This window comes from Sorex araneus, chromosome 1 (genome assembly GCF_027595985.1).
Source record: "Sorex araneus isolate mSorAra2 chromosome 1, mSorAra2.pri, whole genome shotgun sequence".
Lineage (NCBI taxonomy): Eukaryota > Metazoa > Chordata > Mammalia > Eulipotyphla > Soricidae > Sorex > Sorex araneus.
In genome coordinates, this window is record NC_073302.1 from 22,684,420 (window position 1) to 22,710,249 (window position 25,830).

At 45.6% G+C, this 25,830-nt stretch overlaps 1 protein-coding gene and 1 pseudogene across 1 annotated transcript in view; one reads left to right on the top strand and one right to left on the bottom strand.

Moving 5' to 3' along the window:
* HSDL2 (hydroxysteroid dehydrogenase like 2) overlaps positions 1 to 25,830 on the bottom strand; it is a 71,518-nt gene that overhangs the window by 9,838 nt on the left and 35,850 nt on the right. Inside the window, exons 7-9 of the mRNA XM_055123653.1 lie at positions 19,246 to 19,440; positions 15,852 to 15,923; positions 1,243 to 1,392 (exon numbers count right to left, since the gene is read on the bottom strand). Of these exons, the coding sequence (XP_054979628.1) occupies positions 1,243 to 1,392; positions 15,852 to 15,923; positions 19,246 to 19,440 (417 nt within the window). The remainder of the gene's footprint in view (positions 1 to 1,242; positions 1,393 to 15,851; positions 15,924 to 19,245; positions 19,441 to 25,830) is intronic.
* Positions 8,068 to 8,192, top strand: LOC129400932 (small nucleolar RNA SNORA36 family; annotated as a pseudogene).

Below are 25,830 nucleotides of genomic sequence, written 5' to 3' on the forward strand. Positions count from 1 at the left end.
TGATACATTCGGCTAATGGTAATTTAATGTATGATACTACCTGTCATATCTACATGCCTTTATAAATAGGATTTTCTCCCAATTACATATGGCAAGGAGTTATGTAATACTGAAAATATCTGTAACAAAACTTTATCTTACATACGCACTAATCTGAAATTTTTTAAAAAATCAATAGTAATTGGCTATTTATTGATGCTTTTTGGAGGGGGTGGGGAACTGAACCATAGCCAATGGTACTCAGGGCTTACTCCTGGCTCTGTACTCACTGGTCACTTCTGGCAGTGCCCGGGAGACCCGATATGGTGCCGGGGACTGAACTAGGATCTACTGCAAGTCAAGCACTTAACTTCTGTCGTGCTTGACTTAACCTGACCAACCCCTCATGTCTGCCTCAGTCACGGGCAATTATCAGGTGATTACTACTGGAAGCTGAAAGCAGGTTTTCTTCTTCACTTCTGCGGGTTTCAAAAATCTCCTGATCGCCTTCAGAGTTTATGTTCTTCATAGAATGTGGCAGAGCTTAGCTGCCCATGTGAACTGTGCCCTCTCAGAGATGCTGATGGCCCCACCCAACATCCCTGATTTCAGACACATCTCAAGTGGTCCTACTACCCGCACCCAGAGCAGAAGCCCAGCTGGACCGGCTGAGGCCAGTGGTGGTCTTTGGAAGGCCTCTCGGAGCCTGGGCTGAGGCTGCCACTTGCTCCTTTGCTCTTGCCAAAGCCGAGCCAGCGACGGGCACCTCGGGGTCCAGCACAGACCGCACTGGCTTCCTTTCATGGAACCCCTCACCCAGGGCAAGTGGCAGTGGCAGAGGGGGCTGGCGGTCGGGAGAGAGTGGAGGGGCAGTGACTTTATATGCTGGACACATTACCAGTAGTAGTACTGCACCTCAAAGGGAAAAGGGAGGGAAGAGGGAAGAGGAGGGGTAGGAAAAGGGGAAGGAACAAGGAAGGGAAGGAAAGAAAGAGGGGTGGGGGAAGGTGAAGAGGAAGCTGATTTCTTTTTTTTTTTTGGCTTTCTGGGTCACACCTGGCCATGCTCAGGTGTTACTCCTGGCTCTGCACTCAGGAATTACTCCAGGTGGTGCTTCTTGGGGGACCACATAGGATGCTGGGAATTGAACCCGGGTCAGCTGCGTCTAAGGCAAACGCCCTACCCGCTGTGCTATCGCTCCAGCCCCGAAGCTGGTTTCTTGCCAGGACAATCCCCGCTGCCTCACAGAGGCACAACCCTCACCTGAGAGCTCAAACAGATAGATGGCCTGTGTCGCTTTAACAATGTCATCGCTGAGGGAGTTCTTAACAATCCTGAACGTCTCCTCCACAGCTCCAGATCCCGGCTTGGACGCTGGCTTCGCTTTCTCTTCTTTCGGTTCTGGAGCAGCGCCTGTGGAACATTAGACGCGTCAATAATTTAAAGCCTAATGGGCATAAGCCCCTCCCCGCCGCTTCATACTTTACCTCTAAGCTTGTCCACCGAGTCCCCAGCCTCCCTGGACGGAAGCCGCCCCCGGGGGAGAGCTCCTGCCTTACAAGCTTGAGCCTGACCACTGGCACTGCCTCACGCAGGCAGAACCCGACCCTGGATCCTGGCAGCACCAGGGGCGGCCGAGAGGGGACCATTTGGGACCCGTGGCACTGCCACAGCTCGCTCTGCCTGGCGCTCTGTGACCAAGTGTGCCACCTCCGGGGAGCAGGTGTGCGAGCCCGCAACCAGAGAGAAGCGGAGCAGACACAGTCCACAGAGGGTGCTGTTTCCTCCAGAGGCGAGAAATGCCTCGGCAAAGTGAGGATAATGAAGCCATGAGATTTGCTTACACATGGATGGACATGGAGAGTGTCATGCTGAGTGAAATGAGTCAGAGGAGAGGGACAGACATCGGATGATCACACTCATTTGCAGGATAAAAAAAACAAAAAACAAAAACCAACCCCCCCCAAACCATAGCGTGTGACTATTACCCAAAGACAGTAGAAACAAGGGCCAGGATGACATGCCTGAAGCTTGCCACCAAAGGGGAGGGGACGTGCACTTAGGACAGACCCACTATGACAATGATACTTGGAAATGATCACTCTGGACAAGAATTGAGGTGCTGAAAGGCGGTAAAGTGATATGCATGATACCCTTTCAGTAACAGTATGGCAACTACAGTGTCTAAAAGGAAAATGAGAAGTGCGGGGATGGAGAGAGAGGGAGAGTAAGAGAGAAGAAAAGTATCTACCATACAGGCAGGCTGCAGGGGTGGGACCGGGAGGGTGGGTCGGTGGGAAACTAGGGACACTGGTGGCGGAGAATGTACACTGGTGAAGGGACAGGTGATGGAACATTGCATGACTGAAACTCGAACATGAACAGCTTTGTAACTGTGTATCTCATGGTGATTCAGTTAAAAATTTTTTAAAAGGTAAAGATAATGCAACAGTGGAGAACAGTCAGCTCAGAAAGTGAGACAGGAAGCTCAATTCTTTTGATAATCCTCCTAGAATCACTTACGGTCAATTTGGCAGTCGCCCCCAGAGCAGGTAATAACGATTCATTAATGAAGTTAACTCCACGGCCAATCTGTACACTAGGCTGAAAATTAAACTCTCCATTTCCAATTCAAATTATGCCCATTTTGCCCAGTATGGCTCACCACAGGTTTTTAAATGAAAGCTAATTGATAGCAGAAGGATACTCCACAGTACAACATAAGCAACATAAAAATATCCCAATTTGGAGAATATAAATTACATTCCATTATCCTTCCTGAGACAAATAAGATAAATAGAAAATCCTTTATCCTCCTCTTTTAAGTTCAAGCAAATATTAAAGATATTTTTCTTTCACTTTTCTTTTTGCGGGGGAGGCACACCTGGCTCTGTGCTCAGGGCTCACTCCTGGCGGGGGTCAGGGGGCCGTATGTGGTGCTGAGAATCAAACCCAGGTGAGCTACATGCAAGGGAAGCGCCCCACCCACTGTACTATCTCTCTGGCCCCTAAATAAGGTAGTTTTTTCTTTCTTTTTGGGTCACACCCAGCGATGCACAGGGGTTATTCCTGGCTCATACACTCAGGAATGACTCCTGGCGGTGCTTGGGGGACCATATGAGATGCTGGGAATCGAACCCGGGTTGGCCGTGTGCAAGGCAAACACCCTACCCACTGTGCTATCTCTCCAGCCCCCCCACTTTTTTTTTTGAGGCGAGACTTCCAAGGCAGTGCTCAGGAAGCCTGGGGGCCAGTCCCAGCAGTATTCGGGAACACATGGCACTGGGGCTCAAATTCAAGCCCTCCACCTGCAGGGATGTATTCCAGCCTTTTGAAACTTTCCCCAGCTCCTGAAGGGTAACCAACATTGGGCCCCAGAGAAGCAGTCCAGGAGAGGAAGGGTGCTCGCCTTGTATGTACTCCCTTAGGTTCAATGACCTGCACCCGACATGGTCTCCTGTGCACTGCCAAGGGGACAAAGATAATATACATTTTTAAAAAAAAACTTTCAGTTTTTTTTGTTTGTTTGTTTTTTGGGTCACACCCAGCGATGCTCAGGGGTTACTACTGGTTCTGCACTCAGGAATTACTCCTGGCAGTGCTCGGGGGACCATATGGGATGCCGGGGATCGAACCCGGGTCGGCCGCGTGCAAGGCAAACGCCCTACCCGCTGTGCTATCGCTCCGGCCCCAAACTTTCAGTTTTTATGTTTCAATTCATTACAAACAATATGCCTCTTTATTTCCTGTACCCAGAGAAAATAACTTCGACAGTCCCGCTCTTGGGAACAGCACTGCTTTTAATTCATGTGTAACACCTCTACACAGTGATCATGGCTATTACAGCTGAGGAAGTTATTAGGAAGTGAATACACTGTGTGATCACCACCTATGTGACAAAGATGGCTTTACAAGCACCCTCGCAGTCTATCACAGGCTTTCTTCCAACAGTGACTGTTCCTCTGCTACCTAAAAGACTATCCAGACACTTAACACCATGGATTGGTCTTACATTATTTTTCTTTACACATAAATGGAGTCAAGAAAAGTTTTTGTTTTGTTTTGTTTCGTTTTCCTCTTTGAGTCACACCCAGCGATGCACAGGGGTTACTCCTGGCTCTGCACTCAGGAAGGACTCCTGGTGGTGCTCAGGGGACCATATGGGATGCTGGGAATCGAACCTGGGTCAGCTACGGGCAAGGCAAACGCCCTCCCCGCTGTGCTATCGCTCCAGCCCATTTATGTTTTTTTTTTTTTAAATGCTACCTAAACCTTTATCAACTCTTTACCAAAAAAGCAAGAGAAGGGAACATTTTCTAGTTCATTGTATGAGGACATCATTCTCTGAGACCACAGCAAACACATTGCAAGAAACCCGTGGAGTGCAGAGACAAAATGTGAACTGTTTGTGAAGTCCCCAGTAATGTCTCTGGGGACTTCCTTGCCTTTCACCAGCAAGGAAGGCAAAAGCAAAAATAAACAAACCAGGGCTAGAGCAAACTAAAAGCTTCTGCATACTAAAAGAAACTATCACAAAAACAAAAAAGACAGGTTACTGAATGGAAGAAAATATTTTCACGTCACACATCCAAAAAGTCAAGAAGTCCAGGCTGGTGAGATGAAATGGAATGAGGCTCTTGTTTTACCCAGCTGATCCGAGTTTCGATTCCCAGCACGACCCAGGGGTCCTCAAGCACCAGCAGAAGTGATCTTCAAGCCCAGAGCCAGGAGTAAGCCCTGAACAGTGCCCGAAAACAAACAAAACAGAAGGGGTGGGTCCTGCACAGAGGTGACCAATACCCAGAGCAATCCTTAGAAGTAGAATGTAGGCAATATATCTGTGACTTCAAATCATACCACATAGCAAAAAATAAAAGAATACAGTCTTGGAACCAAAATCACAGATACAAAGAGCAACGAAATAGGACTGAGAAGCCAGAGATAAAATGAACAGTTAATTTCTTTTTTTTTTTTTTTTGCTTTTTGGGTCACACCCGGCGATGCACAGGGGTCACTCCCGGCTCATGCACTCAGGAATCACCCCTGGCGGTGCTCAGGGGACCATATGGGATGCTGGGATTCGAACCCGGGTTGGCCGCGTGCAAGGCAAATGCCCTACCCGCTGTGCTATCGATAACTCCAGCCCCTGAACAGTTAATTTCTGACAAGGGAACCAAGCATACGCAATGAACAAAGTATTAGTAACAAAGAGTGTTGGGAAAGCCCTCTGGTAATCCTGGACTCTTGTTATTTTAATTAATTTAATTTTTTTTCTTTGCCTTGGGTGCCCAGTGGTGCTCAAGGCTTACTTCTGGCTCAGTACTCAGGAATTACTCTTGGTGGTGTTCATGGGACTAATGGGATCAAACCCAGGTAGGCGTTGTGCAAAGCCACTGTCCTACTTACTGTACTATGTTTCCAGCCCCTGGTAATTCTGGATTTTACCTGCAGGACTGATGTAAGCAGAGGCAGAGGGTCCAGTGAATGATGATGGAGAGTTACTGGTGTTTTGGTGGGGATGTGGTGTGCATTATGTCCCCAAACATATACAGCTTTGTAAATTTTTACAAAATTTTAAAAAATAAATAAAATAAAAATTTTTCCATATAATTTTTTACAAAAGAAAAAAATACCTAATAACAAAAAGGAAGGTAGTAATTTCTATTACAAAAGAAAGTAAGGACTGCAACTTTACGGAGGAGACAAGTGAAACCAAAGCTAGGCAGGGCTGGCTGGATTTTTAAATGCCTTGAAGGAGAAATTAGAATTAACAAAGGCATATGCCAGAACCAATAACAACAAGTTTCACAATGGAGACGTTACTGGTGCCCGCTCGAGCAAATCAATGAAAAATAAAAATACAGAGCTGCCACTCAGAAACCCTGGAAAAGTTTTCTACTACAGAGGGCACCTGCAGGCTACATTCTCAAAGCACAGACTATAGGAGTCAATCACCAGCAGCAGAGGGGCTAATGATGGCTGTCGAGAAGGCGGCTGATTCCATAGTACAGGGAAAAATTAAGCGACTGGCTGAACTGAAGTAATTTAATGAGTGGAACAGGATGGATATTACTTTAGCTTAGGTGATCGGTCTGACTAAACACCAACATTAATAATAAGACTGAATATGCCAACAAAGCTACATACATATTTTTTGATTTTTTTTTTTTTTTTTGCTTCTTTTGGGTCACACCTGGTGATGCTCAGGGGTTACCCCTGGCTCTACACTCAGGAATCACTCTTGGTGGTGCTTGGGGGAACATAGGGGATGCCAGGGATTGAACACAGGTCAGCTGCGTGCAAGGCAAATGACCTCCCTGCTGTACTGTTGCTCTGGCCTAGGCTACATACATATTTTATCATACAACTTGAAGAAAACATCTGCAATAGATCCTAGTAACTTTTCACTTGCTAGGTTTGGAAAAACAAACAAACAAACATTTCCCTTGATGATTCCTAACACTGTTATCTTTGTAATGCTTGATATTGAGCAAAGCGACTCCGTTTCCTTGAAAATAAATTTACTCTCCAAGTGTACACTAATGTAAGTAAACTGGGCACACTACCTAAGATAGTATTACTTAAATCCAATTTTAAAATTTAGATATGTATTCCACTATTTAATACTGAGCGTGCAGTAAGGAAGGTATTTATAAGAAGCCAGTGGGTATGTAATTCTGGACGGATATTTCATAATATGTATTAGCTTTCAAATGTTCTCCCCACTGCTAATCATTCACTTTCAGTGGGAAAAAGAGAAGCAAATATACTTTAATAAGAGAAAACAGAGGGGAGAGGGTAGGGCAATAGCTCAGTACTCAGTTTATTTATTTACTTATTTTTTATTTTGCTTTTTGGGTCACACCTGGCAATGCTCAGGGGTTACTCCTGGCTCTGCACTCCGAAATTACTCCTGGCAGTGCTCAGGGGACCATATGGGATGCTGGGAATCGAGCCTGGTCAGCTGCGTGCAAGGCAAACGCCCTACCCGCTGTGCTATGGCTCCAGCCCTAAAGAACTCAGTTTAAACCCTGCCACTTTCTACTTTGGTGCCCCCACCCCAGCTCTATTGGGGTGGTCCCCGGCACCATAGGGCCTGAGCAGCTCCACATTCTTGGGCCCTCACATTGGGCTGCCAGGTCAGCTGGGAGTGACCCCAAGCTCTGGAACACTGCTTGGCTCACCTCACCCCCAACAAACACACACACACATACACCCCCCAAAAAAGAGAGAGTCCTAGTAGAGTAAGAACTTCGAGAGGGATATGCCCACCCCCCCCAACACGACAGATCAAAGATGGGAAGGGGACGGACCTTAGCAGTGGGGCATGCTGGGGAGAGCTGGCTCTGTTGGTTTGTTTGAGCCCCAAATCAAGAGCAGCGTTTCCCAAGGGAGAGCAGTTCCCAAGCAGAAGAGGTTGAAGAAGGTTCCCTGTCAGCCCAGCACATGGCTACTAACCTGATAGTCCTAGAGATCATGCACCTAACAGACACCACACTGGAAACCTCAGCTCTGCGAAGGACTTCCGCCAGCCAGACAACAGCAACCTACATATTCCTGTTATTTAATGACACAGTTCTAAAGGCAGTTCCTTCATACGGGAGGAATAGATGGGGGACGAGGGGGAGTGAGCTGATGCCTAGAACAGAAAGTCAATGGGGAGGCACCATGTATGCCAAGGGGCCAAGGGTAACAAGGCTAGTATAAAAGGCAAAAGTTGGGGCTGGAGCGATAGCACAGCGGGTAGGGCGTTTGCCTTGCACTCGGCCGACCCAGGTTCGAATCCCAGCATCCCATATGGTCTCCTAGCACCGCCACGGGTAATTCCTGAGTGCATGAGCCAGGAATGACCCCTGTGCATTGCCGGGTGTGACCCAAAAAGCAAAAAAAAAAAAAAAAAAAAGGCAAAAGTCAATCTCTAAGAACTATTTGTTTACAAGGAAACCATGAAATGTGGGCAGAGAGTCATATAAATCAGTTGAAATGAGAAGGAAATGGGAAACATGAGAAACTGAAATTATAGTAGCAAAAATTAAACAGAAAAACATTAGAGTCAATGTGGAACAGAGACAAAATGACACATAATCGAACCAAAGTGTAGAGCTTCATTCAGGGCAGCTTTCCCGTTCTGGTAAACGTTGGGACATTAAGACAAGGTCTAGGAGAGAAGATTGGGTAGAGGCACGTATTCATTTCCCTCCTAGCCTACCAAAACGATAAAGAAAAGAAACTATACAAAATCTTCTCAGTAGCATGGAGTACAAATAAAAAGATCTAGAACCCAAAAAAGATGGAAGCAGGAAGAGAGGATGTCTGCAGGGGCAAACAGATGGGGGCCACACTCAGAACGTTGCACAGGAGAAGCAGAACAACTGGGAACAAAACCATTAACATGATAATGAAAGACAGAAAATTAAACTAGAAGTTAAAAAGGGGGCTGGAGAGATAGTACAGTGGACAGGGCACTTGCTTGTATGCGGCCAACTTGGGTGACATCACAGACACCCCATTTGGTCCCCCAAGCACTGCCAGGAGTGATTCCTGAGCCTAGAGCCAAGAGTATTCCCTGAGCTTTGCTAGGTGTGGTAAGGAAAGAAAGAAAGAAAGAAAGAAAGAAAGAAAGAAAGAAAGAAAGAAAGAAAGAAAGAAAGAAAGAAAGAAAGAAAGAAAGAAAGAAAGAAAGAAGAAAGAAAGGAAGGAAGGAAGAAAGAAAGGAAGGAAGAAAGAGAGAAAGGAAGGAAGGAAGAAAGAGAGAAAGAAAGAAAGGAAGAAAGGAAGAAAGAAAGAAAGGAAGAAAGGAAGAAAGGAAGAAAGAAGAAAGAGAAAGAAAGAAAGAAGGAAAGAAAAAAGAAAGATCACAACATAAACACCACTGCAAAAAAATTAAATTAAAAGAAATAGATAACTGGATTCTCTGTGTTCCCAAAGGAAGATTCCATTGAATAAATGATTTTGCTTTTATTATGACAAAAAAAGGGAAAGAATTCATTTAACAATGTGCGTGAGTCCAGGGACAGCCCAAGTGATAAGGTACCCGAGGTGCATGTGGGGTAGATCCCTCACGATTCCCCCACCCAGAACACCAGTGGGTACTGCCTTGGCCTCAAACGCTACCCAGATGAGCTCTGAGTACCACAATAATAGCAACAAACTATAATTTGAAACTTAAAATTGTGCACATAGCTAGTAATTATTACATAATTACTATATGTAGTCTATAAAAATATACATAGCACAGATACTGGAAAAGGTACAATTAAACATTAGCTGGTGTATCAGGTAATGGATGCAACAGAAAGCTGAATTTCTCCATTTACAGAGATGAAGGGGATACATGGACTTCTGAGACATAAGCTATGACACCAACATCTGAGGGGGGCGAGAGCAAAAATACAGAGGGTAGGGTGTTTGCCTTGCAAGCAGCTGACCAGGGTTCAATCCCTGGTATTCTATTATTTTTGTTTTTGGGTCACACCCGGCGATGCACAGGGGTTACTCCTGGCTCTGCACTCAGGAATTACCCCTGGCAGTGCTCGGGGGAACCCTATGGGATGCTGGGAATCCAACCCGGGTCGGCTGTGTGCAAGGCAAAACGCCCTACCCGCTATGCTATCGCTCCAGCCCCAATCCCTGGTATTCTATATAGCCCCCTAGCACAGCCAGGAGTGATTCCTGAATGCAAAGCCAGGAGAAACCCCTGAGCATCGCCAGGTGTGGCCCAAAAAACAAAAAAGGATAAAAAAAAAGAAGAAGAAAAGAAATAAATATCTAAAAGATCTGGACCAAGAAAGCACTAACTGAGATCCCACATCACAGGCACAGGGCTAAATGAACACATGATCAAATCTACAGAAAATGTCAAGAAGTCCAGTTGACTGAGCAGGGAGGTGCAGAGGAAAGAGCTATGGAAATAAAGCTCTCTCTCCAACATAGGGAACGAAAAGCCAAAGGCATGTGAGAAGTCTGATGTCAAGGATGAGGGCATCCGTCACATGCAGACGGATTGAGGGATGAATGAACTTGACGGATTTCCATCCCAAAGGCAAAATCATTCCTTTTTCAAAGCTTAATGCCACTAAACATCCATATGACATTTTACTGCTCTTGTTCTGATTCCATGGTCATGAAATAACAGCCCTCTGATTATGATTCTGTTTCCTATGTAATTATGCCCAGAGGGAAGGAACAGGCTGATCACAGCTACTGCAGGTTTAGTCGAGGAGACGGCACCTCCTCATTATAAATTAATAAATTGGATTACTGGGGGGAATAAGCTAATGTAAAGAAATTTTAAGTATTCAGGTGTTGGGAAAGCAATTTAAGTTTCCTGGTTAAGAATACAGGTTTTTTTTTTTATTCCCTTTAATTTGAAAAAAGGAACTGGAGCGATAGTACAGAGGGTAAGGTTGGGCTCCATTCCTGACACCCCCAAGCACCTCCAGGAGTGATTCCTGAACACAGAAGTAACCCTTGAGCATCACCTGAACACAGAAGTAACCCTTGAGCATCCTTTCCCCCAAAAAACCCCAAATATATATGTGTACCCGTACGTTCACTGCAGCACTTTGTGGAAGCAACCACAATATGCAAGAGCAAAACAGATAAAGAAGTTGAGGTGCATAAACACAATGGTATACTATGTAGTCATAGGGAAAGATGAAATCATATGGCTGACTGCAACTTAGATAGAACTTCAGGGTATCATGGAAGGCAAACAAACCAGAGAGACAGGGACAAATACCAGGTGCTCTCATTCAGATGTGGCACTTAAAGAAACAATATAAGGGGGCGGATAGCACCAAGTGATAACAAACCCTTGACTTTGGATGAAAACTAAGAATACCAGGGAAGTAGCGGGAGTGATGAGGTGGAACAATGAGGAATAATGAAGTGTACTGGAAGCACTTCATTATAAGGGCAAAAATGGGGGTGCTGGGCACTTTGGAGGTGGTGAGGGGAAGTCATGAGATATATTAAACCATAAAAGTTAACTCTAGGGCTGGAGAAATAGTACAGCGGTCACACGCTTGCCTTGCACATGGCAGACCCAAGATCACTCCTCTGTTGCTGTATATGGTGCCCTGAGTGCAGCCAGGAATGATCCCTGAGCACAGAGCCAGGAGTAACCCTTGAGCATCACCAAGTATGACCCCCTACCCCCCCAAAAAAAAGATTAACTCTATTCTAAACATGCAAACTAAACCTAAACTGTAAGATTTTTTTAATAATAAAAATAATGAAATATTACCTATGAAAAAAATTTCAAAATATAAACATGATATGTGTTTCCCCCAATGACAGGGATCAAAGCAAGGTTTCATGCACTCGGGGCTTGCACTTTAGTGCTGATTCACATCCCAGCCTAAGAATATAGGTTTTGGTGGGCCATGAAGATATGCACAGCCAAATGTGACCCTTGAGCACAGAACCAGGAATAAGCCCTACATACCGCTGTGTGGCTCCCCAAAAATAAAAACTAAAAAAACAAAATGTTAGGGCCAGGGGCTGGAGGAATAGCACAGCGGGTAGAACATTTGCCTTGCATGCAGCCAACCCAGGTTCAATTCCCAGCATCCCATATGGTCTCTTGAGCACCGCCAGGAGGAATTCCTGAGTGCTGAGCCAGGAGTAACAGGAGTAATCCCTGTGCACTGCTGGTGCTGGGTGTGACTCAAAAAACAAACAAACAACAACAACAACACAGGTTAGGGCCAGAGAATCAGTACAGGAGATAATGTGTCTCCAAGCATAGCCCCCAAAAAGCAAAGTAACAGAAAAAATATTGGCATTTGGAAAGGAATGTAGCCTAGAGGATCAGTCCCCAGCACTGATAAAAGAAAAAGAATATATGCTTTAAAAGTTTATATGTGACCCAAAAACAAACAAAAATTGCTAAAGGTCTGGAGGAAACTTGTCCTGACCATTTTTAGCAGTAAAATTTTTAGCAGTAAAAGAAGCTTATAGCTCATAGCCTAGTTCTCCCTCTCAGAGAGCCCGGCAAGCTACCGAGAGTATCCTGCCCACATGGCAGAGCCTAGCAAACTCCCCATGGCGTTTTCATATGCCAAAACCAGTAACAATGATGGGTCACATTTCCCTGACTCTGAAAGAGCCTCCAATGAGGCACCGTTGGGAAGGATGAGTAAAGAGAGGCTTCTAAAATCTCAGGGCTAGGACATGGGACTGAGACTGATTGAGAAAATCGACAGGATGATGATGATGATCATGATGATGAAAAGAAGCAGGGCTTCTTTTACCACCTGTCTCGCCCTTTTTTTTGCCTGAGAAATGCAACACAGGCAAACACTGCCAGAAACACCTCGGACTGATTTATATGGTAGATTTTGAGCTGATTTTTGGCATCTGCGTTGTCACTTTGTTTGTTGGTGGTAGGAGCCACACCCAGTGGCGCTCAGGGCGGACTCCTGGCTCTGTGCTCAAGGATCACTCCTGGAAGAGCCCAGGATCATGTAGGGCAGGGCACAGGAAATCACACCTGGGTGAGCTGTGTGCTAGGTCACCTGCTATACTATCACTCCGGCCCCACGCATGATTTTTTTTTAATTATTCCCCACGTTCAGTTATGTGGCCATATTTGGGATCACCAACTACAATTTATAACCAATGATCAAAAGCAGAAGTTTCAATAGCTTGTAGCCTGGGGGTCAAAAGGCTGAAAGCCACTGTTTAAAGCAGGCCTTCTTTTTTTTTTTTTTTTTGCTTTTTGGATCACACCTGGCAATGCACAGGGGTCACTCCTGGCTCTGCACTCAGGAATTACTCCTGGCGGTGCTCAGGGGACCATACGGGATGCTGGGAATTGAACCCGGGTCGGCTGCGTGCAAGGCAAACGCCCTACCTGCCCTGCCATTGCTCCAGCCCCTAAAGCAGGCCTTCTTAAACATCTCCCACTGAGACCTCTTTTTGCATAAGAAACATTTTAACCATAAATTGATATAAAATTGGTATACCGGGGCCAGAGACATAGTAAGTAAAGTGGGTAAAGCGCTTGCCTAACACACGGCCAGCCTGGATTCGACCCACAGCACCTCATCTAGTTTGATTCCCAGCACCCCATTTGGTCCTGGGAGCACCCTGAACACAGCCGGGTGTGGCCCCCAAACCACATGAACAAAAAAATAAAATAAGTATATAAATCAAACCTTTACTGATACAAAACCAAATTTATTTGGTTTTGCCAGGGTGGTCCTCAGGACACAAAACAAAACCAAAAAACCACTCTATAATCATTTGGCGATTCAGTATTTAAGTACCCAGATGCAGCACAGCCTTTTTTTTTGGGGGGGGGGGTGTAGGGCAGGGTGGAGGAGAAACCACACCTTACACACATGGTTGGTGCTCCAGAGACCTCTCCTTGTGGTGCCTGGGGGACCATGTGGCACCAGGGATCAAGCCCAGGCCTCCTGCATGCGCAGCTTCTACTCTAACCCATTAAGCTCGCCCTCCAGCCACACAGAATATAGAAAGCTAGAGAGATGCATATATATTCTAATTCTTCGAAGTGCCTGATCCCAGGGCCTCCCACGTGTAAGGTGAGCTGGACCACAGTCCCAGCCCTTCATGGCCGTCGTTACTAAAGCAGAAATTCGCCTGGATGCTCACTAGGGAGCGTTTCCTCTGACATCTCTTAGCAAGCTCGTGGCATTATGCCAAAATACAGAGACCGGGGGCCGGAGAGACAGTGCAGTGCGCTTACGCACTTGCCTTGCCCGTGGCCTACCGGGGCTTGCTTGGTCCCCATACGCAGCCAGGAGTGATTCCTGAGCGCTTCTCCACATCAGTTCAGGCGTTTGTTGTTTCCAAATTATAAAAATAAAACAAAGTCAAGTCAAAACTGCCTATAAAGTTAGTTATTCCCATGAAACAGTCACAGAGCCAAAGCCCCAACATTGGGTTAGATGCACTCTGATGTGACGCATCAGTCCTCAAATAAAACATGTCAACATGAATCTCTAAAGACTAGGAAAAGGATGAAACTCTTGGGCCAGAGAAAGTACAGGAAGTGTAGGGCACTTGCTTGCACTCGTCTGCAGAAACCAGCTTGGTTTGAATTTCTACCCATTCCCCCTCCCACCCCAATCCTACCTGAGGCACCACATAGGGTGCCCTGAGCACTGCCAGAGGTCCTTCCTGAGCACAGTCAGGAAGAGTCTCTGAGCACTGCTGGCTATGGCCTCTAGGCCCCCCAACCACGCCAAAAGAAAAAAAAAAGGAAGGAAGAACGGAGGAAGGGAAGAAAGGAAGGAGGGAGGGAAAGAGGGAGAGGGAGTGAAGGAGGGAAGGAGGGAGGGAGGGATAAAGGAAGAAAGGAGGAGGGAAGAAAGGAAGGAAGGGAAGAAGGGAGGGAAAAAGGGAGGGAGGGATGGAAAAAGGAAGAAAATCTTTAATAGAGTGTTTATTATTTTGAAAAGAATTCCGTGTGTGCACATGTGTGAGTGTGATGTTGCTGGGGACAGACCCCGGGGCCTCACACACAGGAGGCATGCACTCCACCATTGGGAATTACTGAACCATATGAAAAGAGGTTATTAAGACCTTCTTATGAGTAAAGGTTGTTTGTTTGTTTTTTTCAAAAAGTCTTGTTTCGGGGGCTGGAGCAATAGCACAGTGGGTAGGGCGTTTGCCTTGCACGCGGCCAACCCGGGTTTGATTCCCAGCAGCCCATATGGTCCCCTGAGCACCGCCAGGAGTGATTCCTGAGTGCAGAGCCAGGAGTAACCCCTGTGCATCGCCGGGTGTGACCCAAAAAGCAAAAAAAAAAAAAAAAAAAAAAAAAAAAGTCTTGTTGCTAGATTAAGTCCTACTTGTCTAGTTAAAACTAAAAAATGCTGTGGGGCGGGGTGGGGGCGCACCTGGGGAGCAGCTGGGGGAGGAGGGGAAGCACCAGCCCAGCAAGACTGAGACCGGGAGTCATTATCCAGCACCACCCCCGATCCCCTCCACGACACTGAGCACAAACTGGGACCCGGGACAGCACAGCACAGGCTGTGACTGCCAGCACCACACAAGTGTGTGCAAGCACTCCAACCCCGTGTGCACAACCCCTGGACAGGGCAACAACAAAAACCAATGGGGAAGGGAGCTCTTTTTTTTTTTTTTTAAAGAGCCCAGTGTTTAGACAGAAGCACAGAGAAGGAAAGAAATCAAGTTGGGGTGGTGGAGGGGAAGAAGAGAAGGGGAAGCAACGGGGAAGGAACAGGCATCAGGGCATCAGTGGCAGCGGTGGTTATGAGTCAGTGGTGTAGCCATAAATCCCAACACAGACTCAGCGACACTGAAAACATCAGCTCTAAGCTGCAAGCCCTGGAACTCTGTGACGTCAAGGTGAGGATGGGGTGGGGGTGGGGGTGGGAGGGAATATGGGAACACTGGCCGAGGGGAGTGGACACTGGTGGTGGGAATGGTGTTGAAACATTACACGCCTAAAACCTGACTGTCAATAATTTTGCAAATCACAGTTCTCACATTAAATTTTGAAAATGCATGGGGGTAAAAAGTAAATGAGTCCCCATTACAAAAGACAAACCGTGAAACAATAAACAGGTTTAAAAGCAGAAGGCAGGGGCTGGAGTGATAGCACAGCGGGTAGGGCGTTTGCCTTGCACGCGGCCGACCCGGGTTCAAATCCCAGCATCCCATATGGTCCCCTGAGCACCGCCAGGGGTGATTCCTGAGTGCATGAGCCAGGAGTGACCCCTGAGCATCGCCGGGTGTGACCCAAAAAGCAAAAAAAAAAAAAAATAAATAAAAAAATAAAAGCAGAAGGCAGAAATGTCCGATCCTGTATTTGGTAGAAAACACATTAAGACAGTATCTTTATTTCTTTGCCGAGAACATGGTCTATCTCTTACCACGCGATTCCATTTTCTTGGAAATGGTATCTGGGAACTCATCTAAGAAGAAATCTGGTAACAACGGGTGGCCTGAAAAATGAGATACCGAGAAAAATCACATTAGTACAATAAGTTAAACTATAAGGAAAAATTTAACACCTCTTAAGTATTTTGTCCGTTTTTTAAATTTCAGTAATCACTCATTCTTTGGCAATGAGACTCCCAGGAGATCTGTCAAACCACTAGACCTTTGTTATGTTCAGATACCTTCCCCACCTTCCCCAAGGAAGGAAACAATCCTGTTTCCTTCCTTTCCTATGGCAAATGCACCTTGAAGATTCAATCAGAGTCACCAGCCCCTAAGTGCGCTCTCAGGAGCCTTTGCCTTTCTCACCCATCCAGGCAACCCTCTTCCCTCCATCCTTCAGGTCTTATTTGGTCTGCTGAGAGAGAGACGGGGACTCCTCAGGAAGAACTCATTTCCCATCTCTCTTTTCCCTCACAGGAAATTTAAAAACTGGCGGGCAGGAATGCCCTGGCCTTTGATACACCTAGTACTATTACCATCGAATCATACAAAGTTCTTAATGCTCACTTTTTCATTCAGACTTAAATTCCTGTGGAGAGCGACTCTGTGTCTTTAAAAACCTAAAGTGATCATTGCACTGTCCCAGGGCCCAGAACACCTGGAAGTGGTTCAGCGTCTGCCGCTCATTAGCGGTGGCAGCGGCTCAGTCCCTCTTTGAGCCTGTTTCCCCACTACAGATCATCACTACTGAATTCTGAGACGGCACCACATGCCTGGCACTATGCCAAGCACATCAAACACATTACTGCATTTAGTTCCTTAAAAATCCTGCATGGAAGGTACCATTTCCTGAATTTTACCAGGAGGCAGAGCGCAGACAGAGTGGGCAATGCGTTTTAAGCTGCACAGCTCGTGAGGGGCTAAGCGGCCATCTGAGTGCTGTTGACTTCTCCTAAATGGCATATTCTTTCTCTCTGGGGGCGGGAGGGGAGAGTGTCCTCGATCAGTCAGGGCCTCAGGCAGGCGAAGCATGCAGGGAGCGACATTCTCAGACCAAAGTCCATATTCTTCATCAGTAAACAGTACTTGCTTCCCTCACAGCATCAGTATGAAGGGTACACAGAGACAGCACACAAAAGTGCTCTGTGAGACAGTTAAGAGCGATTCAATTCATTCTGGTTCAGACTGAAGAGTCAAACACGATGCACACAAAAATAAACATTTGGCTGCTGTCACCTAGGTGCTTAGTATAACGAATACTATTATAATGAATACTATTAAAATACTTTTAGAGGGCTGGAGTGGTAGTACAGCCGGTGATCTTGCACACAGCAAGCCCGGATTCGATTCCTGCCATCCCAGTCCTGCTAGGAGCGATTCCTGAGTACAGAGCCATGAGTGAGCCCAGAGCAATGCCAGCTGTGGCCTCAACTCACACACACACACACATACATACATAAATATACATTATGTATCTATATACATAAATATACAATAAAAGTGTATATTTATACTTTTAATGCTTTGCAGAATGAGGCCCTGGGTTCAACCTATGATACAAATAATAAACACATTCATATATATATACACATATACATATATAATACACATACATACTTTAGTACAAATAAACATAACTAAATGATAGTTATACTGTCTATTATAAAGTATTATATCTATAATTGTGGATATATTTCACAAAGTAGAAAATGCACTACCATCACTATCATCTTCAATCTTTTTTACTTTTTCTTTTTTATTCTTTGGATTTTCGGGTCACCCCCAGTGATGCTAAGGGTTTACTAATAGCTTTGCACTCAGGAATTTCTCCTGACAATGTTCAGGGGAGTATAAAGGATGCTGGGAATCAAACCCAGGTCAGCCGCATGCAAAGCAAGTGCCCTACTTGCTGTACTATCGCTCTGGTCCTCATCTTCAATTTTAGAGAAGAATGATTTCTGAGTAGGGCTGGAGCGATAGCACAGCGGTTGGGCATTCGCCTTTCATATGGCCGACCCGAGTTCGATTCCTCCGCCCCTCTCGGAGAGCCCGGCAAGCTACCGAGAGTATCGAGCCCGCGCGGCAGAGCCTGGCAAGCTACCTGTGCGTATTGGATATGCCAAAAACAGTAACAATAAGTCTCTCAATGAGAGACGTTACTAGTGCCCGCTCGAACAAATCGATGAGCAACGGGATGACAGTGATCAGTGATTTCTGAGCAAGGGGAACTTGCAAAAACAACCTCACTAGAGCTTCTCGAATCATATCCTTGTACACACGTCTGCTCACGCACCTTCACCATCCATCCTTCTGCAACTCAGACAAACAGCTGGAAATCGTCCACTGGCTTAGAAAGGATTCGAGGGGCTGGGGAGCTAGTACAGAGGGTGGGGCACTTGCTTTCCAAGCAGCTGACCTGGGTTTGATCCCTGGTACCATAAGGTCCCTCCAAGTCCCACCAGGAGTGACCCCTGAGCACAGAGTCAGAAGTAAGCCCTGAGCAAGCTAGGTGTGGTCCAACCGCCCCCTCCTCACCTCAATAAGGGGCTTTGAAAAGGGCTGGGGACATGGCTCAGTGGCAAAGTGCTTGCCTTGCATGCATGAGAACTGGGTCCAATTCCCAGCACCACAAAACAAAAAAGGATTTTTTTTAAACTTGTTTTATTTTTTATTTAAAAAAAACTATTGTTATATCTCTTTCTCTATATCATGAAATAAAACATTCACTCTGTAACTGTTAAGACCAACTTTAAATATTAATTTTCAAGGCTGGAGACACAGTACAGAGGTGAAGGCAGATGCCTTTATGTGCGGCCATCCTGGTCCAGTCTCCAGCACCTCACGGTCTCTGGAGGATGCCCTGGTCCTCGTGATCACCTCTGGGGAGGGCCCAATCAGAACTAGACTCACTCATTTGTATTTCAAGTTTCACCATTTGAGAATGGCTAGGTGCTGATGGGATATTTTGTCTCTGTTGAACACTTTGAAAAACTTCATCTCCTATCTTTCCTTTCCTTCTTTTTAAAGTTATGTCTTTTTAAAAGTTGTGACTTTTCCCTTTCATTGGGAAGAAAGCTTTCAGGAGAACATATTAATTCTACAAACACACCAACAAGCATACGGCACAGATGTGCTGAGTGCAGAAAAAGTGGGAAAAACACATTTGTCATATGTTTTTTTTTTCTTTTTGGGTCACACCCAGTGATGCACAGAGGTTACTCCTGGCTCTGCACTCAGGAACTACTCCTGGCGGTGCTTGGGGGACCATATGGGATGCTGGGAATCGAACCCGGGTCGTACGTGTGCAAGGCAAAAACCCTCCCCACTGAGCTATCTCTCCAGCCCCACATTTGTCATATTATGTTTTAAAACGATAAACATTACCTGGTTTAATTGCATAGACATCAAAATTTTTTATTCCTTCTTCTTTTAAAATATTCTCATCAATAATAAAGTTGCCAGTAAAAGTCTTGGGCTTTTTGAAAATGGAATATGCAGCATCTGCGATAATATCAACTTTCCTACATTGGCTCTCAACGCCAGACCCTCCCAGCATATCCATCGCAGCTGTGTGGATGGCTGTGGAGAAAGCACACAAGACAGACACACACACGTGACTTCAAATCAAGTAACATGTAAGTGACACATACACCCCCGCTCACTTCTTTATTTCTCAGAGCATTTCTCTAATGTTCCACAGACATTAGTGGGGTGGAAACATGGGCCCCTCGTTCTCCAGGGCACTGCCTGGTCCCTAAGTGCACTCACAGCAAGATACAGGGAGGCTTCTTATTTAAAGCGCTTTGTCATTTCTTTCTCTCTCTCTCTCTCTTTTTTTTTTTTTTTGCTTTTTGGGTCATACCCAGCCAGGCACAGGGGTTATTCTTCGCTCTGCACTCAGGAATTACCCCTGGCCATGCTCGGGGGACCATATGGGATGCTGGGAATCGAACCCGGGTTGGCCACGTGCAAGGCAAACGCCCTACCCGCTGTGCTATCACTCCAGCCCATGCACTTTGTCATTTCTTAACCAGTTCTGAGAGTCAAAAAAGCCAGCAAAACATTAATAGATAGAGCTCTGAACTACTATACGTTGTATTATAATTTATTATAATAATAACTAAATTATAACTTATTATACCGTAGGTAAACTTATCATAACAGTAAGTTTATTGTTTCGACGTGCTTATCATTTCAATCAGTTCCTCCAGATGCCCGAGTCCCTGCACCACTGTCACCATGTCACTTCTAGGATGGCCTTCATTCCCCTCAGTCCTGCCGCCACTGCTTGGCAATCTCAGGCTTATAATCCAACGTCAAGGGTTTGTCATCATTCGATACTGTCTGTTCACTTGTTTTGTCTCTCTGTCGTCCACAGATGAGTGCGATCATTTTGGATTTGCCGTCTGACTTATTTCACTTAATGTGATAACCTCCATTTCCATCCAAGTTGCAGCAAACTGCAAGATTCTCAGTCTCTCTCTCTCTCTCTCTCTCTCTCTCTCTCTCTCTCTCTCTCTCTCTTTCTCTCCAGCAACATTGTGTATATATACCACAATTTCTTTATTCATTCATTTGCTGCTGTTCCCATATCCTATTGTACTACGTGCTGCACTGAATGGGACTTTTTTTTTTTCTTTTTGGGTCACACCCGGAGATGCTCAGGGCTGACTCCTGGCAGTGCTCGAGGGACCATATGGGATGCTGGGAATCGAACCCGGGTCAGCCGCGTGTAAGGCAAACACCCTACCCGCTGTACTATTGCCCCGGCCCCTGAATAGGACTTTTATAGCAGTTTTTCTGTGATTTTTTTTTTGACAAGTCGCCTTAATATGATTAGGGGGTGACAGACTCGGGGAGAGGGTAGAACACACTGGTGGTACATGGGTAACTCACCAGCAGTCAAGGCCACCCCAGACACTGTGCCTGAGATCCTCATGCTCTGAAAATACTAGATACTTGCCGTCTGAGCGCGCCGTCTGAGCCTGCTGTCTGCCGGCTGTCTGAGCCCACCATCAATCCCACTGTCTGAACGGGCTGTCTGAGCTCACTGCCTGAGCCCACCATCTGAGCCCACCGTCTGGGCCGCTGTCTGAACCCACTGTCTAATCCCACTGTGAGCCTGCCGTCTGGACACACTGGAGCCTTTCTTTGGATGCACTGAGCTCAATGAGGCAACAGTTACAGACCAAGGAAGGGTAATTTATGGGGCTGGAGCAATAGCACAGCGGGTAGGGTGTTTGCCTTGCATGCAGCTGACCCGGGTTCGATTCCTAGCATCCCATATGGTCCCCCAAGGACTGCCAGGAGTAATTCTTGAGTGCAGAGTAACCCCTGTGCCTGGCTGGGTGTGACCCAAAAAGGAAAATAAAAATTAAGAAAGGAGGGGTAATTTAGCCGGGGTAGAGAAGAAACTTGTCCACATAGTGGAAGAAGAAAATAAACTGTTTTGGTTGTAGATAATTTATGTTACAGTCATTCTATTTTGTTAAATACAAACCAGCAAGGGCAGAGAGGTAGTACAGTGAGCAGGGCATTTGCCTTGCACGCAGCAGACCTGGATTTGATCCCCAGCACCCCATATGGTCCCCTGAGCTCTCCAGGAGTGATCACTGAGTCGAGAACCAGAGGTAAGCCCTCAGCACTGCTGGGTGTGGCCCCCAAACAAACAAAAAACACCCCAAACCAAAAAAAACAAGCCCATAAATGGCCTTTTTCTGAAAAGGCAATAATGTTGGGCTATTACGTCTGGCGTCAGCTACCACTCTACTCAGTCTCGGAAGGGAAGAAAAAACTGTTTTTTGAAATAGAGACCTCACAAACAGCCAAGAGCCTGGACACCCTCTCAAATCTATTTTAATTTTTTTTTTGCTTCAATTTTCATTGCTTCAATCATGAATAATGCAACAATCTTGCTAGCTTTCCTGTCTCTCTCTTCACCATCCTACAAGTCACATTACACTCAGATGTCAAATTAAATTCCCGAAAATCTCATCGACAAGGAATCAATCGACTACTCCCATTTTTCCTCTTCGCCACTGAGTGTCGGTTAAAATTCAAGCTCCAAAACGTGGCAAACAAGACCCAGGGGTTAGCTCTGTTGCCACCACACACAACCCACCTGCCCCCTGCCTGCTTGACCTGAACTACTTGGAGTTGCTTGAGTTCCGTGGAAAATAAGAATAAAAATCATACAAAACCTGCACCCTGTCACACAAACACAGTATCAAAGTCCAGAGTGTCAAGAAGCACGGTTTTTCCTCAAACTCTAGCCTTTGTTTTCTCTGGCAGAGTTGTACCCTCTTGCCTTGCCGGTTGTTTTTCTTTCTAATACCACCACCCCTCTGAAGTTTTATTTTTATTTTTTGAGGGTTTATTTTATTTTATTTTTTTCTTTTTGGGTCACACCTGGCAATGCACAGGGGTTACTCCTGGCTCTACACTCAGGAATTACTCCTGGCGGTGCTCAGCGGACCATATGGGATGCTGGGATTCGAACCCGGGTTGGCCACGTGCAAGGCAAACGTCCTCTGCCCTCCGAGGTTTTATTTTAATTGTTTACTTCAGTTTAAAAAATACTGGGGTGTGAGCACCACCAGGTGTGACCTAAAACTTACTTTTTTTTTTTCATTTAGAGACATTTTAAAGAAAACAACAACAACAAAAAACCCGTTTTTCTGACTTTCAGTATGAGCAAACTATCCCTTTTACTATTTCCAGCTAGCCTATATAAAATTCATCATGCCATATAGAATAACTGGAACCATCACTGCAGGGGCCGGTGCCATAGTCTCGTGGGTAAGGTGCTTGCCTTGCACACGGCTAACCTGGGTTCGATCCCCAGCATCCTATGTGATCCCCCCCACCCTCAGCCCTCCAGGAGTGATTCCAGAATGCAAAGCCAAGAGTAACCCCTGAGCACTGCCAGGTGTGCTCCCCAAACAAAACAAAACACAAAAAGAACCACTGCTGCAAATTCAACTTACTAAGCCATCAAGTCTAGAATTCAAAGCAGCTCAATGGTTCCAGTCTACTAAGATGTCTAGTAAGCCTTCTATAATAAACAGCTCAAAGCTAAGGCACAGATCTTGGCAGGAAACTGGTTTCTCCTGCCAATCCTGACAGTATCCTCCACAGTCCTGCAGATGTCTGTTCCAAAGCAGGGCAGAAAGTAATTAAGTTGCACATTCATTCATCAACTGTTTCCTGAATGTCTACAGTGGTTCCAACGAAACTTACAAATCAGATGCTATGTCTGCCTTTAAGCAGCTCTGGTTCTAGCAAGACACTGTAAGTGATGTGCAGGATAGCTACAGAAAACGACAGCAAATGGTCAGTCTCCAGCTTACAAGATCGGTCAGCAGCATTTGATATCATCCATCACTTACCTGTTCCTGGACATCACTTTCTTTTACAATTTGGGATATCGTACTCTTTATTTTTTTCATATATTCCTCTCTGGGATGGAGCGATGGCACAGCGAGTAGGGCATTTGCCTTGCATGTGACCAACCTGGGTTCAATTCCTCCGTCCCTCTCAGAGAGTCCAGCAAGCTACCGAGAGTATCCCGCCCACATGGCAGAGCCTGGCAAGCTACCTGTGGCATATTCAATATGCCAAAAACAGTAACAACAAGTCTCACAATGGAGATGTTACTGGTGCCCGCTCCAGCAAACTGATGAACGACGGGAAGATGGTGCTACGGTGCTATCCCTCTCTGATGTCAGTTCTTTCTCTTCTTCCCATTACTTTATTGTAGGGGTGGTCAAAGGATCTTGCTCTTCTCCCACCACTTCTATTAATCCCCCTCCCATATAATCCTCTAACTTTGCAACTTCCTGTACAATAGATATAATGATAACCCGAAAAACAATTTCTATCTCTGGCCTGGACCTGACCCCCCACACCTGCAAATCCAGCCACCTACTCAAAATCATCATTTGAGTGCTCAAGCACAAAGACCCCAACAGAATTCCTAGCCTGTTCTCCAGTCCACTCTATCAGCTGTGTTTCTCATCTCAACCAAGGGAGACCCCACTGCTTTAGTTATTCAAGCCAAAATCCTTGGGGGGGGGGAGGGGAGTCATCCTTGATTCTTCTTTCTCCACCTCCCACACCAATTCATAAGCAGATTCTGGTGGTTCTACTCTCAAATTACTCTCGTGTACTGCTTTCCTCTGCTCATATCTGTGCCTAGGGTGCTACATTAGCCTCCCAACTGCCCTCCCCCTTTCTCCCAGTCTCTCCCAAGAATCTATTCTGAACAGAGCAGCGGAGATAGATTCTTAAAGTGTGATAAGGACCCTACCCTGCTCAGAATCTATTTCACTCAAAGGAAAAGGCCAAGTCATGGTCAGTACCTGTAATATCTGATCCGCAGTCCCCGGGGGCCTTAGCTCAAGGCTTCTGCTCCTCCCCTGCCTCCTGGCCTTCCCGCAGCCCTTGGATCATTCGAGCACGCACCCATCATTGGACCTTAACACTCGCTATGCCTTTGGCATCTCCCCACCCCGCCCCCAACTCCATGGTTAAATAACATATTCCCCAGGCTAAATGTAGTACTCCTCCAAGTTTCTGTTCAAAAGTCACCTACTCACAAGGCCAGAGGGACGATACAGGGTTTAAGGCACGTGCCTGGCACATGGCTGACCCTGGCTCAAAATCCCCAGCACCACACCACATGGTCCCCCGAGCACCTTCCACTTGCCTGAGAATCACTAGTGGGGACCCTGGGCCTCCTGAGTACCTCCTGGGTGGCACTGCTCCCCCAAATACCAAATCAAAAACAAAAGTCACCTCCTCAAAAAGAACTAACCTTTTTACCCTATCTGCCCTTGTAACCTAGGGGCCATGGAGATGGGACAGAGGGTAGGGCACTTGATTTGCACAAGCCAGCCTGGGTTTAATCCACAATACCCCTGATGGTCCCCCAAGAACTGCCACGGGTGATCCCTGAATGCTGAACCAGGAGTAAGCTCCGAACACTAGCAGGTGTGACCCCAAAACAAATTAAAAAAAAATTCTTTAAAAAAAAAAAATAAAAATTGTAAGTTACCCTCCCAATACCCAACCCCCCTTACCTTGCTTTATTTTCCCCATAGCATTATTATTACCTTCTAGCACACTGTATATTTTATTATTCATTACATTAATTTTCCATTATATATTTCCCAGTTAGACTGTTAAGTTCCAAAAGAGTAGAGATTGCAGAACCAGAAGTAAGCTCTGAACACAACCAGGTGTGTCCCCAAAAAAAAAACCAACAAATTTTTTTTTAATAAAATTGGAAGCTACCCTCCCAATACCTAAAATTCCCCAATCCCCCTTACCTTGCTTTATTTTTCCCATAGCATTATTACCTTCTAGCATACTGTATATTTTATTATTCATTATATTAATTTTCCATTATGTATTTCCCAATTAGACTGTTAAGTTCCATAAGGGTAGAGATTCTTGTCTGTTGTGTTTGCTGATGTACCTTAAGCAATTAGAACAGAGCTTGGCATATAACTGGTGTGCAATAACTATTTGTTATATAAAAATACACCTGAAGTTTTCATAGTTACACTAGATTTCTTCTAACTTTGTCAGGAAGAACGAAGCTTAGGGGTATGGAAGTGAGGAGAGAAAGGCAAAATGCACTGATAAAAAAAACTATTTCAAAACCCCACACAAAATGGCATATTTTGAGGGTAAGGACCGTATCATACTCATCGTAATGCTACCAACACTTAATAAATTATCTGTTGAAAGCACAATAAATAAATAGTCCAGAGAATTATGACTTAGCATATAAAAATGTTTGGGAGATGAATGACTAGACCATAAGAGAGGTACAGAGAAGTAAAATTTTGTTAGGCCTTTATTGTCTCAAATAGCTTCCTTCCTAACCGACAGACTCTCACTGTCAACTTTAGAAACAGTGATGACAGTGGTGGAAGGAGTGTAAGGTTAAGAAAGGCTGAGAGA